Source organism: Leishmania infantum, chromosome 20 (assembly GCF_000002875.2).
Source record: "Leishmania infantum JPCM5 genome chromosome 20".
NCBI classification, from domain to species: Eukaryota; Euglenozoa; class Kinetoplastea; order Trypanosomatida; family Trypanosomatidae; genus Leishmania; species Leishmania infantum.
Genome location: NC_009404.2, coordinates 629,757 through 647,017, shown reverse-complemented (window position 1 = coordinate 647,017; position 17,261 = coordinate 629,757). Strand labels below are relative to the sequence as shown.

The 17,261-nt window shown below is 64.1% G+C and overlaps 5 protein-coding genes across 5 annotated transcripts; all 5 read right to left on the bottom strand.

Annotated features, from left to right (window-relative positions):
• Positions 1–1,134: 1,134 nt before the first annotated feature.
• LINJ_20_1500 (conserved hypothetical protein) lies at positions 1,135–2,313 on the bottom strand (the record flags this gene model as incomplete). Its single annotated transcript, XM_001465242.1, has 1 exon — positions 1,135–2,313. The coding sequence occupies one exon, from the start codon at positions 2,311–2,313 to the stop codon at positions 1,135–1,137; it is 1,179 nt and encodes a 392-aa protein (XP_001465279.1).
• A 1,039-nt stretch (positions 2,314–3,352) lies between these two features.
• Positions 3,353–3,790, bottom strand: LINJ_20_1490 (conserved hypothetical protein; the record flags this gene model as incomplete). The annotated part of the gene is made up of 1 exon (XM_001465241.1): positions 3,353–3,790. One exon carries the CDS (start codon positions 3,788–3,790, stop codon positions 3,353–3,355), a length of 438 nt encoding a protein of 145 aa, XP_001465278.1.
• Positions 3,791–5,192: 1,402 nt separating this feature from the next.
• On the bottom strand, positions 5,193–5,927 carry LINJ_20_1480 (conserved hypothetical protein; the record flags this gene model as incomplete). The annotated part of the gene is made up of 1 exon (XM_001465240.1): positions 5,193–5,927. The coding sequence occupies one exon, from the start codon at positions 5,925–5,927 to the stop codon at positions 5,193–5,195; it is 735 nt and encodes a 244-aa protein (XP_001465277.1).
• A 2,802-nt stretch (positions 5,928–8,729) lies between these two features.
• LINJ_20_1470 (conserved hypothetical protein) lies at positions 8,730–12,401 on the bottom strand (the record flags this gene model as incomplete). The annotated part of the gene is made up of 1 exon (XM_001465239.1): positions 8,730–12,401. One exon carries the CDS (start codon positions 12,399–12,401, stop codon positions 8,730–8,732), a length of 3,672 nt encoding a protein of 1,223 aa, XP_001465276.1.
• Positions 12,402–13,358: 957 nt separating this feature from the next.
• On the bottom strand, positions 13,359–16,151 carry LINJ_20_1460 (conserved hypothetical protein; the record flags this gene model as incomplete). Its single annotated transcript, XM_001465238.1, has 1 exon — positions 13,359–16,151. One exon carries the CDS (start codon positions 16,149–16,151, stop codon positions 13,359–13,361), a length of 2,793 nt encoding a protein of 930 aa, XP_001465275.1.
• Between the last annotated feature and the right edge of the window lie 1,110 nt (positions 16,152–17,261).

Below are 17,261 nucleotides of genomic sequence, written 5' to 3'. Positions count from 1 at the left end.
CGCCCCTTCACACGGAGGCGCCACGCCCCACAAATCACCCGCCCCCTTCCCTTTCGTTGCCCCCCACCCCATCTCCCACACACTCTCCTCGGTGTTGATTCGCTAACTGATACCCCAATGGCTGCTCTCCGTTGCTCTAGGCCGAGCAGGCACGTGGGTACGCATTGGTGGCGATGAAAAGAGCGGGGGAAGGGATATGTGAGCGCGTTTGGTTTTTCACCCTTCCTTTGTGTTCGTGCTCCTTCGTTACCCCTCTTTCGATGCTCACTGCCCCGCCTTCTCCGATGCCGCTGAGCAACGACGGCCGCCGATCTCGCTCGCCCATTCGTAGGCCTATACGCATGTGAAAGTGGCGGCACTCGCTCCTCTCTTGTTCTTCCTCCGTTGTTGCTCGTGCCGTCATGGATGGTGAGCAGACACGCCGTGATGCCCACCACGTGTGACGAGTGAAGAAGGTTGCCCACTGCTTTTGTGCTGTCATCTCTCTCGTGTCCCTTTGCCTGTGCAGGTGTGTGTCGGCGTATTCTAAAAAAAAAAGAGGCGGCGAACTGTTCCGCTTGCTCGCCCGCCTGCGTCCCTCTCCAGCGTCCGTGGACATCACGAGAAACGAAGACGGGCGGAAACCGCATGAGGCGCGCACGTGGCCGCCCCCTCCCCCCTTTATGCGCAAACGGCCGCGGCGCCACGCGACAACCCCCACCCCGCCCCCAACCCCCCTCTACCACCTTCCCCGAGGACCGTCCCCTGGCCCCCAACCCACGCGGCTGCGCCGCGGCCTAGCCCCCCCTCCCCGCCGGGCCGGGCCTTCCACGCCCACCCAAAAGGAAAGGGCTTGCGCGCAGGGGCAAAGAGAGGCGAACAAAGGCAGAAGCGAATGGCGGAGAAAGGCAGGATGACGCACACACGGGGAGGGGGGAGCACACGACCCATTGGCGGCCCGCCGCCGCGATGGCGCGGCGGGGGGTGGGGGGGCCCGCGCGTGGGGCGTAGCGGCCGCTTGTGTTTGTTGTTGGCGCGGAAAGGCAAGAAAGGCTCTGGACACGAACACGAAAAGGAGCGTGCGCACAGAGAGGTGAGGGTGAAGGTGCAGAGGGACAGCGGTCACGCTCCCTCGCATAAGGAAGTGAGCCGATGTCACGCCGCTGCAGGGATGAGCGCGACGGCGCGTTGTAGCAGTGCGTGGAACCGCTTCACCGTCTCCTCCAGCTCCAGGATGCGCTGCTGAGCGTCGGCGAGGCTGCCGCGCTGGTAGGCGGTGAGGGACTGCTGGTACTGCTCCACCTGCCGCTGCTCCTGCTGGAGGCTGCGCAGCTGAGCCTCGAGCGAACGCACGGCGAGCGACAAGGTCACTACCTCGGAGCTCGTGAGGGGGTCGTGGTGGTGCTGGGGTGCGTCCGGCACGGGCCCGGCATAGGCGGCCATCGGTTCCGCAGCAGCCAGCAGTGACGGTGGCGGCTGCGTGTACGCCGACACCACCGGCAACGCCATGCAAGGTCTTGCGGCGGCGCCAAAGGCGTCGGTGTACGCTTCTAGCGGGCTGTGCGTCAACCGTGCCTCCGGTACGGAGGCAGTCGACGCCGCTGGAGCACAGGCAGCGCTACTGGGCGACGCCGACGCTGCACGGGGTTGCTGCCACCACGCTGCCGTGGACGGCTGTTGCGCTGTGACGGTGCGGTTTAGCCCCGTCTCGCGGCTCAACGGACTCGAGGCTGCGGCGGCGGCCGGCAGCGAGGCCCGCCGGCGGTGCATCACGTGCAGCACCGCGTTCGTCGAGATGCGGTAGTAGTGCAGGGTAGCCTTGTCATTCAGCTCCATGTACCGCCACAGCAGACGCAGTCGCTCCGGCCCGCACGTCAGCCGGCGCGACGCCGCGCCCCCGGGCGCGGCGCGTCGCTGCTGCCGCTCCATCTCCTCGCACAGCATCTTCTTTACCTCCCACACCGTCGCCATCTCGTGGCAAGCAACCACGTAGGTGATGGGTCCCACCTCGCACTGCAGGTTCAGCACTGGACCGCGCTTCAGGAGGCACACGAGCTTTACATAGGGGTCTCCTTTCAGCAGCAGGCACCCGTTGTCGCGCAGCGAGCGGTCTGCGTGGATTTGCTGCCGGTTGTGCAGGAGCAGCTGCACCTCCGGCTTCACCTTGAAGTAGTCCTCGATTGCTAGCTGCAACGAGCGCAGCGGGGCGTCGATGTCCATCTCTGTGTCAAAGTACTCGCCATGCGCGTCAAAGACCCGGATCGGCACGATCGGTGTGAGCTGCACCGACACAGGCGTCGTTGCCGCCTCTGGTCGCGTGGCGACGCCGCTCATGGCCACCGAACCGCAGCGAAGCGCGCACGATAGGGGGGAGCAGAGATGGAGGCAGGCACAGACCCACAGGCGGGCGCCGCTGCTCCCACGGAAAGCAATGCAGCTCTATCTGTTGGTCTATGAGTGAAGGAACGGGGTGTAATGTCAGCCTGTGGGGGGGGGGGGGTGAAGAGGCAAGCCCTGAGAAAGAAAGAGAGGGTGGAGAGCCACCGACAGGCTCGGCCGTTCTCTTCCCTAGTATGTTTCCAGCCCCAGCAGCGTCCGTCGAGAGAGGGAGGGCGGTTGTTGTTGTTGTTGTTGTTGTTGTGTGTGTGTGTGTGTGTGCGAGTGCGCGCCGTGATTGGCTCCTCAGGCACCGACACACGTGCATAAATCGGGAAGAAGACGCAAAGCACGAGCGAGCGACACACAGCGAGCACGTGAATGTTGAGGAAGTCGCGCAGCATAGAGGGGCTACACGCACGGATGCTGCTGCGCGCGTCATGGCGGTGTGTAGGGGGTGTAAGTTCGGTGTGCGTCTACTCGCTTCGGAGATGCGCCGACGGCACGCAGCTCCACGTGCACACATTCACACGTCTGTGAATACACTGTAGGCCCCTGCTCTCTAGGGCGTGAGAGCACAAAAATATTTCTCTCGCGAGATGCAGCGCTTCGTCTGCCATCGTTTCTGTTGGTGCCGCATGCACGGAGCCACTTGTGACTGAGATAGGCTGTGCTGGCAACTGCATGCTTCTCTTGTTTCGCTTTCCGCTGTTTTCAAACACGTCCTACAGAAATACGCCTGCGCGTGCACGTACATGCATGCATGCGCACATCAGCGTGGGCGGTTGGGGTAGCGACTGGAGAACGCGGAAAGGAAGGGGCGAGTATGGCTGCCTGGGGTGGGTGTACGCGCCGGCACTGCAGAGGCACCTACTTGCACTCGGCGTCCGTCCTCTCTTCCCCAGCCGACCAAGTCTTTCTATCGCGCCGGCAACCCACACACCACCTGTGCTTCCAACGTCACCTTCGCAACGATCGCTTGCGCTTTTCCGATACCCTACTGCGACGGCGCGGCCTGTTTAAAGCGCTCCTCGCGGCGGCGCAGCGTCTCCTCGTCCACCATGAAGGTTGGCACCGGAGCCACAGGCGCCGCGGGGTCGCTGCTGTTAATGTTAAGACCGAAGCGTGCGGCGCGTCGGATCAGTGCCTCCTGCGTCGCGCTTAGCGGATCCAGACCAGCGGCGGCACGCTTCTTCTCCTCCTCCGACAGGCTTGCGAGGAGCGTGTTCACCACGCTCGGTGGCACGCCGACAGCACGGAGCTCGCCCTCCTCGTCGGGGTGCCACTTGCGCGGCGGCAGTGAGGCCTTGGGCTTGCGCAGGATGCGGTTGAGGCGGTGCGTGTTCTTCGGCTTCAGCTCTACCACCGTCGGCGTGGTGTGGGTGGCAGGAGCGATCTCCTGCGGCGCAGGCATCGACTCGGCCTCGGCGGACATGCTCGTGCGATCTGGTGAATCGCGGAAGGCAGAGGAGAGGGAGGTGCGCGCTGTGGGGAGGCAAACGGAGGAGAGAGCGAGACCAAGCACAAGCGTGTTGCTGGGAAGGGTTTGGGAGTTACACCACCAGCGGCGGGTACGTGTGTGAGGATTTGGGAGGCGAGGTGAGGGAGTTCACGCCCGCGTGTGCGCCAGTTCGTTGCAGAAAGGAAAAGAAGGAGAGAAAGAAGAGAGCACATGACGTCGAGTTTGTGGGCGCACATGCATGTATTGAGAAACGAGCCAGCTCGGGCTCGTATAGCTGCACCAAGAGCGTACGAGGCAGGTGCCTGAAGCCGTGAGACATCATCCGCTTACACAGCAAGCCTGGGCGACCGCGCGCGCTACGCGCGCTCCGTTGCTCACCGGCACACGCCTCCCCTCCCCCATACACACACCATAGGAGGATGTAGAGATGAGATGGGCGGACGGATAGACGCAAACAACGACAGCCGCAACGCCCAGAGCGAGCGAGAGCGTCACGAAGTGCAGCCGTGACCCCCTTCCCCTCTCTTTCCCTCACCGGCGGTGACCGCAAGGTGGGTGTGTGTCGACGAGGAGAACGCAGAAAGTGAGAGAGAGAGGGGCGCCTGGATTGTCCATGGGAGCCGGTGTGTATGTGCCTGAGTGCGACGCCCATCTCCACCGCTGACGACGGCACAAAGCCTATAAGAGAGAACGGCACGCGAGGAGAAGTGAGAGAGTATACTAAAGGAACTCAAGAGGGGCGGTGGCGGTGGATGCGAGATGGATGCACGCCCTCGTGCCCGTCAGCGTGCGTGTGGGAACAGCTAACAGCGTCGCCTGTTCGAGAGAAGCCGTGGAACCGAAAGCCAAGGGCGGCGGTGGTGAGCCGCCGGAAGTCCTTGTCGTGTGTGTGTGTGTGTGTGTGTGTGTGTGTGTGTGTAGCAGAGCACACGGCACGCCACGACGGCATCGTTCGGTTTTGTTTGGGGGGAGGGGGGGGGGATTGCGTGTTTACCTTCATCTGTGTCGGATTCGCAGTCAGCGCGGCCGTCGCGAGTCGCACGAACAGACCCGCTCAGCGCCCCCTTCCCCCCCCCCCAAAGAAAAAGCGACGCAGTCCGAACAGAGAGGCAAGGGGGCGCGTGTGTGTATATGTGATGAGTGTGTAAGAGCGAGTGAGAAGACAGCGACATCCAAGTAACAAGCCAACGACAACTACGAAACGCTCACGTCGGACTTGACGAGCGCCAAAACACATAATGGAGGCGGGGTGGGAGGAGGTGTGTAGTGCAGTGGTGTACAAGAGAGGCGCGGCGGCGGCAGCAGCGGCGCATCGAACCACACCAAGCAGCCACACGGCACGGAGAGGACAACGTCGGCGTGGCGCACGCGCACACTACTGCGGAATGAAGCCAAAGCGGAAGAGCAGAAACGCTGGCGCCTGGGAGGCGTTGAAGCGCAGCCCAATCGTCTCTCCAGCGTCGATGTCGCGCACCGCGCGAAGCTCCGCACAGCCGCCGACGGCGGCGCCACGCGTGTTCACCTCCACCTGCACGTTGCTGGAGGGGATGTGCGGGGTCATGTCCAGCAGTGGCACTAGCGTGGGGACGAGGTGGTACTCCTCGGCGTCAGCTGGGTTGCCAGTCAGCGAGCTTAGAATGGACTTGAATCGCCTCCGCCATCGCGTCTGCAGGTCAGCTTGATCGACAGCGTACAGTGCCGTGTAGCTGAGGGCGGACCCCACCTGCTGTGGTGCCAAACCAGCCTTCGGCAGCATGTGCATGCGGCTGAGCACGGTGCGCAGGGCCCAGTACGCCACCTGGATGGGCGGGGCCAACGGCGAGCCCCAGCGCCGGAGCAGGTGGTGCAGGACGGAGAGCATCTCCTTCTGATAGTCGTCCCACTCCACGAGCAGCAGCGGGTCGAGAACGTCCTTGTGGCGCTGAATCACCAGAGCGTCATCAATGGCGGGGTGCGGGAGGAGGTTGTAGTAGTCGCTGCGGGGGCTGGCGGGGTTCATGTGGTCGGCCGCAATGAGAAGCGCCAGGTAGAACTGCTCGTGCATCACCGGATCGCGAATGCTGCGGGTGTTCATGAGGTGTCGCACCACATTCAGGCTCGGGGGCTTCATCGCCTGCACAAACGCGTTGTCCTTGATGAGCTGCTCGGAGGAAATGCCGCACGACTGGAGAGGAACCGACATGACAGTGGTGCCCTCCCGAAGGGCGCACTTGGCTACGAGGCCGCGGCACTGCTCCTCGCTGGGGTCCACGGCAACGCAGCCGAACTCCGCGCCTGCTGCGCGCATCTGCTTGCACAGAGCCCCGACGCGGGCAGTGAAGGGCGCAAGCGTCTCGCCACTCGCGGCAGAGCTGGCAGCGGCCGCTGCTGTCAATCGCCAGAAAGAGCGATGCAGCATCGCCTAAAGGTTCCCGTGCCTTTCTGCTATTCTCGCTCAGTCGGCCCCGCAAGGGAGAGGGAAGGGCGGTGTCGTCTCGGAGGACCGCCCGACACGTAGGCGCACGCGTGCAGAGAAGACGGCGCGCAGAGAGGAGGGGAGGGGGGGCTACAAGTTTGGCCCAGTGCCCCATGCAACTCGAGCGAGAGGCCGTCACGCAGAGAAGTGCTTGACGTAAAAGAGGGGGAACGAAGACACCTCTGTGTGCGCGTATATGCGAGGGAGGGAGGGAGGGGGCAGCGGTAGAGTGTGTGAGGCAAAGGAAAAGGGGGCGCCGAGGCGGCGCGGCAGCTACAGGATGCGCTCAAGAGAAGAGCAAGACAGCGGCTGCGAGGATCTCGTACTGGGAGGATGGGAGGAGTCCACACACCGCACCCCAGAGACTGCGGTGAGTAGAGATGAATGTGCGGCCGTCACAGGTGGGTTGCCCTTCTCTGCGCCCCCCCCCACCACCACCACCAGCCCCTCCGCACGCAGCTGGCGGCTGTTGGTGGACGAAGAGGGCCGAGCCAAGACACGTTAGAGGTGCTACCTTGCTCATATAGAGAGAAGGGGCGAGAGAAAGAGAAGCGAGCAACGCAGAAACATGGGAAGACGGCACAGGACAACCACAGAGAGGGAGGGAGGAGACGTACTCGCGAGGCACACGCGTATCCATCAGCACACACACACACACACAGTGAGAGGGAAGCGAAAACGATGCCGATCGAGCGCAATGCACCCATGAAGTGATGCGGCACTTTTCTTTTTCACTTTCCACCGTGCCCGTTTCTGCCACGAACAAGTCAGGACACGTACACGCATACGCAACCACAGCTCATCTACCTCTGCCACACACTGCGGCTACATCCTCGTCGTCTAGGATGAGCCGTCCCTGCCGTCGAATCGGAGCCATGCGCCTAAGCGGGCTCTCCCTATCCTTCCTCTTCTCTTCTTCGCAAACGTGCGGCGCAATCGGCGCCACACAGACTCGGGCGGGCCGCATGCCTTGATTCGAGAGGGTCGCGTCCAGGCACCTGCTGGAGGGCGGTGGGGTGCCGCCTATCGTGCGGGTAGTAGGGGATGGGTCCAGGTGGATGCCGGATGAACTCAAGGAGGAGGTTGGCCAGCTTCAGGCCAGGGCCCTCTGAGGTCCTGCGCATCCTCGCCTGCCTGCCATGCTTCCCCTTGAGTCGCTTCAAGCCGCGGTATTCCATAGTATGGTGTGGTGACTCACCACACGGCAGTCTGGAGGGCTTGACGGTGCCAATTCAGGGTGCTCTCGCCATGCGTCGCACGCGTGCGCTGTGGCGTTGGTCGGTGGGCATCTATCCGCACCTTTTTCGTCCACCGCTCGTGCTCCTTGGGCCTCTGGACGCCTTTGCTCGGATGCGGTGCGCCATGCCAGCTGCGCTGCACAGCGCTCGCACTGTTGCACCCTGAGGGCCGTTTCAGAACGATACTGCTGCCTGGGTAGCTCGCTGCCTTCATCGTCCATTGCCGTCCATGTCACCCGGTCCGTGTGTGGGTTGGCGTGCCCGCATTTGCTGCGACAGGTGGGACGTCGACATGAGTCCGTGGCGGCAGGGGGCGCTCCACCCTCCTGCTGAATCCGCACGCCCTTCACAGGCGTGGGTGTGTCAGGCGGAAGGGGCCCGCGGATAGGCATTTGCCTGCGTACAGAGAGCGCATAGCTTGTCAACCGGAAGGGGGACAGGGGGCAGCGGTAGATGCCCGCCAGATAAGGAGCTCGTGCAGCGCGAGTGAGACGTGCGCGTCATCGGATCGTTGCATGCAAGAGCATCGTGTGAAGCGAGGTGTGGGCCTCGAGAGACCCGCAAGTCTCGCGTGGCACATCGGGCACAACGCCTGGCCGGACACCCTCACAGCAAACAGAGGCGGGGCGGGGGTACGCCAATGCCAGCGGAGCAGCAGGCGGCACGTCATGGTGTTAGTGAAGCGGCAGAGTAAAGCAACCAAAGGGAAGAAGACAGCCATCACGGCTTGCATATGCACATACACGAAGCTACACAACTCACCTGGCGTCGTCACACACACGCACGCACACGCGCGCGCGCACAGGCAATCGGTGGAGGCCACGGCACTGATCACCTCAACAATGAAAAACAATGGGGACAAGGGGCGGATGGGGGGGGGGGGAACATGATTGAAAACTATAAAGGAAAGGAAAGGAACGACGGCAAGGAGGTATCAGTGCCGCAGCGTGCAGTGGTGCGTACGGGCGGCACTGTGCACGTAGCACATCTCTTTGTCCCGCTCACCCATCAAGAAAACAACGCGCGTGCTTGTGTGGGCGTTGGCGGGTCGGCGAGGGAGGGAGAGGGAGAGGGAGAGAGAGCGTGGCGGGGTGCAAGTCATGAAGGTCGTGTGTACCGTACATGCATCACAAGTATCGCGCCAGCCACGACGTATACGCAGCCGCACAGACGCACATCACCACCAACCAGCTGTGCGCCCGTGGCGCAGCGGCGGGCGCTACAGGAGGCGAATGGAGAAGACGCTGTCATTTCGACCGCACGTCACCTCAGCGAAGGTGACGGAGTCTGCCTCGGACAGGTACGTGTCGCCCAGAAAGATGCCGTAGCGCTTCGCGTCGCACAGGTCCGGCACGCCCTCGCCCACTGCGCTGCTTGGTCGCTGCATCGCTGCAATCCACTCCCGCAGCGCCCCAACCGGACAGTCCGGCTCGACGGGGACGCCGTAGTGAAAGCGTGTGGGGTCTTGCGGGTCCCTGAGGGTGATGCGCAGCCGGTGTGCGCTGCTGGGACTCTCGACACTGTACCCCAAGGGGCCGCTCTCCTCTCTGTGCCGCCACACGGACGGGGTCGGGTTTACGCGCTCAAGCGAGCAGCTCCCGGGGGTGCAGCTGTTCCTCTGCCGGCCGCTGCGCTGCCCCTGCGTGGCGGAGACGAGGATCGACGCAGGGGTGTGCGAGTCAGGTGGGGTAGGGACACGTGTGGAGCTGAGCACGGCTGGTTCAAGCGTTGTGCTGATGTCTACAGCAGCTGGGGCCGTTTCGGCGGGCAAAGTCATGCTGGCTGCTTGCCTAGGGTCGGAGCCGAGGAAGGCAACAGGCTGGCACGGCACACTCGCGCTTGCACGGCGATTGCGTTGACTGTACGACGCGCCACTACCGCGTGAGGGGCCGTCGTTCTCTGGAATCACCTTCGGTTGCCCAGGTGTGTCCCCCACCTCCGCCTTGCCTCGCCCCGCCGATTCGGCCGTGGCGGCTGCTCTCGCAGCCGATAACGGCGTCCAGGCGGTGGTTTCAGCTGGCGTTGTCTTGACCGCTTCCTTTGGCTTCTTGTTGCTGAGGTGCGCCGAATCGCGCCTCAATGCCTTCAGGACCTCCTCGGAGGTGGACAGCGTCAACGAAGACGTGGCGGCGAGCGAGGGGGCGATGAGCGCATCCTTGCCAGACGGGGAAGGCCTGATGGCACCGTGCGCCTTGCGCTGGCGCGACGACATCCGTCGCACGGGGTGAAAGGGCGAGGCGCTGTCAGAAACTTTCATCTTCGCTGTCGGCGGCCCCGTCGAGGTTGCGCGGCTCACCGCTGCGGCGCCATCGGACGACGGCGTTGCCCCCTTGCCAGTCGCCGGTTCTTTGTTCGACTCCTCTGACGGCCTTCGCTTCGGCTTTGCGTCGGCCGCCTCGTCAGCGGCATGGGGTAGGCGAAGCGGGACCCCATCGGCGCGTGCGGCGAGCGGGTCGAGCGGCTCACCGGCGTCGATGGCCGGCTGCAGAGCATCGGCCGCGAACAGCGGCTGCGGCCCCTCGCCAGCGTGATGGGGTGGTGTCAGGGCCGCGGACACCGGGGTGCTTTTGGTTCTGTGCCCGCGTAGGGCGTCGTGCATCTTGGCTACCAGCATCGACGCTCGCCGCGCCTTGGGCGAGCGCGTGGATGCAGTCGTGCGCGCTGCCTTGGCCAGCACCTCCTCCTCGCTATGGAGCGCGTCGCTGCGCGTTTTCGCCGCCGCCGTAGTTGGGGAGCGACGGTGCAGGCGATACGCCTTCCCCGCCGCCTGCTGCGATGCCGCCGCTTCTACGGCGGGAGCAGCGGCGGCAGTCATGGAAGTAGCCTGTAACACCGAAGCAGCTTGTGTTGTAGCAGCACGATGCGTCGCAGTGGGTGTGGCGGCTGCTGCCTCCTCTCCTTCTTTGTCTGCCAAACAGCAGTCCACGTCGATGCACGACTCCTCCACCTCCGCCGCCTCGATGTCCTCCGGCGAAATGGCATTCAGTGGGTCGTCGCGCTCTGTGCTGCGGTGTCGTTCCTGGGACAACTGCTGACGCGCCGTCGTCTCCGCCTCAGTGCGCAGCGCAGCCAACTCGGGGGTCATGGCAGAAGACAGAGTCAGCTCGTGGCCCTCCACGGCGTACCGGTTCGTGGGCGCAGCCACCGAGGCTGCCTCCGCACTGCCGTCCGCCACGCAGGCGGACTGCCCTGCGCCGTAGGTGGGGTTTCGCGCAGTGCCCTCGTTGAAGGCACCGATGCGCTCCTGAATGGAGAGGGCGCTGGAGGTGGTGCTGATGCTGGCACTGCTCTGGATGCGATCGTGGGCGCGAGAGCTCGGCACGGTGCCGGAGAACACGGGCGCAGAGGCGGAAGGGAAGGGCCGGCCCGCCGAAGGACGCACCGGCTCGATGTGACAAGAGATGGGGCGCCTCTCAGCGCTGCTGTCATCCTTCGCCATCTCCAGCGGCCGCGGCACTGTCGCGGTGGCAGCGAGGTGCTCGCGAATGCGCTCGCGAGTCAGAGAGCGCTGGGGATCCTTTTGCTCCGTCCCCGCGTTGCTGCCTGCCTCGACTCGCCTCTTGAAGTAGAAGACGGTGTTCGGCACCACGCGCATCTCGCGGAAGGTTTTCTGCTCATCCTCCACTTCGACATGAGCGACATGCAGGCGGTGCTCGGCCGCAACAGCGAACAGCTCGCGCAGTGTGCCCACCGGGAAGTCCCGCAGCACGCGCAGACGGCGGTATGCGTACGCCCTGGTGGCACGGGATTTGGTGGTCGCGACGGTCGACATGGTCGCGTCCAGCAGTGCCTCGACCGGCACCTCGTCCACCTCCACCGCCTCCGCGAGCATATTGCGGTCAGCGTTCAGGGCGGCGGCAGACATGCAGGCGGCTGCCTTGTCGCGCGGCAGACGCAGGTACACGAGCAAGTACTTTTCGCTGCTGCCAGTGAGGCGGTCGGTGGCGGCGACGGCAGCCGCGTTGGATGGCGAAGGGAGAGGGGAGAACAACAACGGCTCAGCCGCGGCGATGGCGGCGGTGTCGAGAGGGCTGACACCGGCCGGAGGGAAGCAGCAGTTGTTCGCCAAGTCAACGGCGCTGTCGCGACGGCGGCTCGCCATGAGCGACAGCGCTGACGCGGTGCGGCTCGGAGTGCTGATCAGCTGTATCGGAGTTCGCGTCGCGGCACCTGCACAGGGGACGAAGTAGTAGTATCGCGCCTCACCAACGACGCCGGTCCCCGAAGCCGCCGCGGCGGGAGCAGTAGACATCAACGGCAGCGTCGCCATACTCACCAGCCCCATGTCGTGGAAGGCGGAGGAGACAGACTCGGAGTTGCCACCAAGTCTCGCGGCCGCGGGGCTCCCCTGCCGCTCTGTATCGGGGCTGACCGCCGAAGAAAGGCCCGCAAAGCCAGACGAGAGTCGGTGAGAGGCGGGGGTACCGGAGCACTCAGAGCCACCACCGGCAACGCTCTTGCCCCGCATGCAGGGCCGCACCGTGACCGTCGTGCTGGCATCCCGCCGGCGACTGTCCGGCAGCATCGACACGGCCCCGCGCCGACGATCGCGGACGATCAAGGAGGTGGTAGACACACTCGAGTGCAGGTGGAGGACAGCGTTGCGTGGGACATTCTTCATTGCCGCGTCGAGCCGGAGCGGCGTGTCTTTGTAGTACAGCGTCGCCTTCACGCTACCCAGCTCCGCCGCCTGCTCCTCCGTCACCGCCGCCTCCATCACGTGGCGCAGGACCACCGTGACTGGAGTCGTCTTGCACACGGGGACGGCGAAGACCTCGCCAAACGCGATGATTTGCACTAGAAACATGTCGGCTGCCGCAGCGTCGTCTTTTCCGCCCGCGCGCACCAGCGACGGAGACGAGGAGCGCAACCGACGAAGAAGGGATGCCATGGCCACGGTGCCGCTCTCTCTCTCTGTATGTTTATATGTATCTGTGTGTGTGTTTGTCTAGTTAGGTAGGGGAGGACGGATGGGCGTGGGCTCTACGACATGTGCACGGATCAATCTAGGTGCCAAGACTACCGCGACAGCAGAGAGATGGACGAGTGTAGCGCGGACAGATCAATGCCTCGTCTGTGCGTGCGTCTGCCTGTTGGTGCGGCAGGAGGAGTGAGGGATCGCACGCGCGAAACCACACACACCTACACACGACGACGGAGGAGGAGGCTGTAAGCGGCAGCCTCCCTGTACGTGTGTACAAGTGTCTGTGCGATGGGCGTGAGCGCAAGCGAAACTCCGTTAGTATAAAAGAAGGGATGCTTGTGTGTTGCGACTTGAACGACAACGTTGAAGGAGGAGGAAGGCGGGGGAGCTTCGGGTGCGTGTGGGTTTCCCTCGTCGCTGTATCGGGGTGTGCTTCTCTCGTCTATGCTGCGGACAGTTCGGCGCCGTTGTGGCCACGGAAAAACGCCGTGAAGTGAGAGGAGGAGACGCGTGGGGGAGAACGCGGGACGGTGGGGGAGCAGGTGTGCCTCAACACTTGAGGGTCCCTTGAAGAACGAAGGTGCAGGCATGAGGCGGTGGCATATGCTGCGCACTCACTGTCACTCCTTCGCCATCACGCATGCGTAAACTTGATGCAGCGGGACAGCAGGTAGGCACCCCTGTGTTGTTGCTTGTGTGCGTGTGCGTGTGCCGATGCCTCTCCCTCGCTCGTTATGCGCACGTGCGGTGCCTGCGGTGCGTCTGCGGCGAGCGAGCATTCTCAGTGGCATCAGCAACAGCGTCAGAGGCACTACTCCACGTCGCCAGAGTGAAGCTGCGAGGGGTGCGAGAAGGACCCAAGTCGGGGATAAAAGGGGGTGGGGGCTTCGCCAACACGCAGGTCGCCATCAACGCCGCCTTGTCTCACAGGCGTAGGGTGCGAGGACGAAACTGCAGTGAGGTCGCCACAGAACTCGCGTTCAGTAACTGCTCCGCCTCGGCCGCCACATCGAGCTCCTTCGCCAGCACCAGTGGCCGCTCCACCCCGTCGAAGAGGGATGTGGCTTCGCAGGGTCGCAATGACTCCTGCGCCGTCAGCAGCCAGTCCAGTAGCAGGTGCGGCTTCATCGCCTCGGCGATGTGCCCACTCGTGCCGTTGGCGGCAGTGAATGGAAGAGTGCGCGCCCTGCCAACGGAGGGGGCCGACGAGGTGGCAGCAGGGGGAGCAGGCATGGCCGCGCGGCTCTGCACCACGTCGCTGTACGTCTCAAGCAGCTGCATCACGGTGGAGCGCCGGGGCTGGGCCAACATGCCTAACGGAGCGAAGGTGGTGGTGTCCCCGTGCGATGCGGAGGGACTGTTCAGGTAGCCGCCGTGTTGCTGGTGGTCCGTGGACAGCGAGGCAGTTGCGTGGCCCTCGTCGCTGCCGTAGGCGCGGGTCACCTTGAAAGATGAGTTCAAGCCGCCCGTGGCGGCGCACAAGTCCACGAGATTCGGAAACGCGGTAGCCGAGGATCGAGATGGGGCCAGCGGTGAGTGCGGATGTGCCATGGGGGAGCAGGGCGACGAGAGCGACGCTTGCGAACCACTGGCAACCCCCGAATCACGCGACGAGCTCGGTGTAACCCCGCCGCACCTGCGAGTGATGCAGGTGGTGGTGATAGCTGAGGTAGAAGTGGAGGGGTGCCACTCCACAACCAGGGCCGGTGGCGGGGCGTTCAGGAGCCACACCAGCCACTCGACAAACTCGGCGAGTGAGACAGAGTCGCCAACGCGTGGTGAGCTGTTGCGGTGATCTCCGAGAGAAGCGTGGTAGTGCTGCACGGTGAGGCCAACGGTGCTCTCGCCTTCCAAGACAGCGTACAAGGCCGCTGCCAGAGCGCTGGCTGGATGGGAAGCGTACTGGGATGCCAAGTGCGACGATGGCGGCGGGCACACCGCCGTAGTCTCAGCGGCGGCGGCGGATAGCCAGCCGTGGGTCGTGGCTGCTGGCACCGCTCGGGCGCTCATGTCGAACCATTCACGCTCGTCAAACTGCAGGTGGATCACGAGAGGCCCTGTAGGGCCCAACAGCACTGCCTGGCCCAGTACCCCCGCAGCTCGACAAACGCCGCAGCACACCGGCGGCAGCCGACAGGGGGCGGCGCCTGTGCCGCTCAGCCACAACGAGGAGGAGCGCACACCGGGCCACAGCCCATCGTGGTCGTGGCCGCCAGGATGCACCAAAGTGGGAGAGTCCTCCTCCACCAGGCAGCCACCTACTGACGTTGCGGGATGCTGTTCACGTAGATGCCGGTGCCGCTCGCAACTGGCCTGCATTGCTGCTGGCCGCGGCGGCTCGTGGTGGGCAGCGCATAGTCCCGTGCCTGAGGTCGGCGCATACGCGCCGCGTCCCGTCACCACAGGCGCACCAGTGACGTCCAGCTGAAAGCCACCGCCCTTCTCGGGCACGCAGCAAGCGATGCCGCGGCCGTACTGGTAGTGCGCCGTGAACGTGTCGCGCGGATGCGCCAGCCCTAGCGATGGGACGCCTCCCTCCATCACGATTGTGTCGCCTAGCAGTATCAGCGTCGAGGCATTACTGCCCACCATGGACGCGGCGCAGAGAGGACACCCCGCAGGGCGACCGAGAGCCGCGTACCGCGGATCTTCGAGGAGCGCGAGAAGGGCCTCTCGAGCCTGGCAAAGCCTTCGATGGCTACACTCGTACTCGCCGGAGCCGGTGTGGTTCAGCCAGCCGAAGCTGTGGCAATTCAGGAGGAGGAGGCGCGAGACGCAGTCCAACGCCGGTGCCACGCTGCCACCCCGTTCGCGATTGTCAGCAGCCGCCTTGGTCGTTGGGGCGACACGGTGGCGGTAGACGTAGGTGAGCAGGATACTGTAGAGGCAGCCAACCCAAGGCAGGTGCTCCGCACCACCGCGCAGCACCATGTACTGGCCGTCGTGCGTGACGATGTGGTGGCCGTAGGTGAGAAGAAGATGAACCGTGATGGGGGAGAGCAGGCGAACCGGCTCAAAGGCGTCGTGTGGGGAGCCGCGGTACTCCCAGCACTGCTGCAGCACGCGCACCGTGTCTCGAACTGCCAAATCAACAGACATCAGCGGCGCCGGTGCCGCAGCGACGGGGCCGCTGCTATCGTCGCTGCGAGCCCGGGCGCCGTGGGGCATGGCAGGACTCGCCGAAGTGTAGCGTGAAGCGGTGGTGTACGACGGAACGGTGGTGGTCTGCTGGAGGCTGCCCTCCTCGTCCTCCTCTGCATTACCGCCAATGTATCCGTGATCGGGCTGCTGCTGTGTCGAGGAGACACTGTCAAGATACATGAACACCTCCTTCAAGAGCGAGGTGAAGCTGGTGTGCTCCGTGCGGCGCCGCTTCCCTCGGTGAGCGGACTCGGGCAGCGGAGCGGTGACCGACAGTCGGCCCTGCCCCGCCACGGCGTCCCCTCCGCCGTGCTCATGTGATGCTTGCCCCCTGCTTCGTTGGCCGCCGTCGCCGGCTGGTTGCTCGCCGAGATTTCGCTGGGACACGGTGTAGCCTATCGGCGGCAGAGATGCACCCCATCGGTTCCAGTTTACATGCAGCGTCACCGGCGACAGCGATGCTGAGGCAGCGCTTGCACCGCTGGCTGTACCGTCGAGCTGAGTGAGCGGCGGCGGTTGCAACGAACGCGTCGCAGCGTGTCCAGCGACGCTCTCCGACGCCATCTCCAAGGCCATCGTCTCTTCCCCTCGTCGCCCGCTCTTGCGCGAAACACAGGAAAAGGGCGATGGCGGGGTCACGACGGTCTGCGCCTGTGGCGGCAGCGGCTCCCCGCGGTAGACCGATGGGAGGTCCTGCGGGTTCATTCAAGGGGCGAATAAAGCAAAGTAGGTTGCGGTGCCTGTCCCACCAGTGCGGCCGTAGAGAGAGCGCGGAGGTGGAGTTGTGCACGAGGAGCGAGTGCGCGTGGGGTGGAGGTAAGACGCCCTTGAGAGAGCACCGGTCGCATACACGGGCGCTGATCTCCACACACTGGCACGCACTGGAGCGTTTGCCTCGGGAAGGGGTGGTTCCGCGTGTGGCTGTGTCGTCTTTTCCTCACTTGCACTACCGCGTCGACTCTCTCTCGCTGTTGATGTGCAAACGCGATGCTGCGGCTGCAAAGTCGTTTCTGTGTTTATGTGCGCCTGTGGGTTTGTCGGTATATCGGTGTGTGCGCGGCTAGGTTTTCTGGGGGCCGACGATGAACGGTGGGGCGACACTGAAGAGGGAGAGTTGTAGTGCAAGCACTGACGCACGCGCCACACAGAGAGACACCAGCATACACGCATGAGCTGTCCTTGTAGTGTGATGTCATGGATGCGTGCGTGTTGGGTGCGAGCAGAGCAATACAAAACTCAGCGTAGAAGAGGAGGAGGAGACGAAGCAGGAAATGGCGAGCGCTTCGAAGCAATGGCACACCATGCACTGCTCGTCTCCCGCGGCTGCCAAGCCCGGCTGACAAGAGCGCATGCCACGGCACCAGCCACATCGAGCGCACGCACCCTCTCAGGGTACGCAGCATGATCCTCGTACCTCAGTGTCTCATCACTAGCGCCGCATGCACACAAGTACACCGCGCTCCTCCCCCACCTCCCCAAACTGTCACGTACGTACATAAAGAGAGAGGGAAGAGGAGGTGTGGCAGCTCCATTAACGGCAGCCGCAGAAGTGCTCACGCAGCGCACACACGCCGCGACGAGTCGCACGCTTGTCAAACTCCTCGTTGCTTTCCTTTCCGCACCGCTCACGGCACAGCACAGACAACATCATCCAAAGTGAGGGAGGAGACGACTCCACCACCCCCT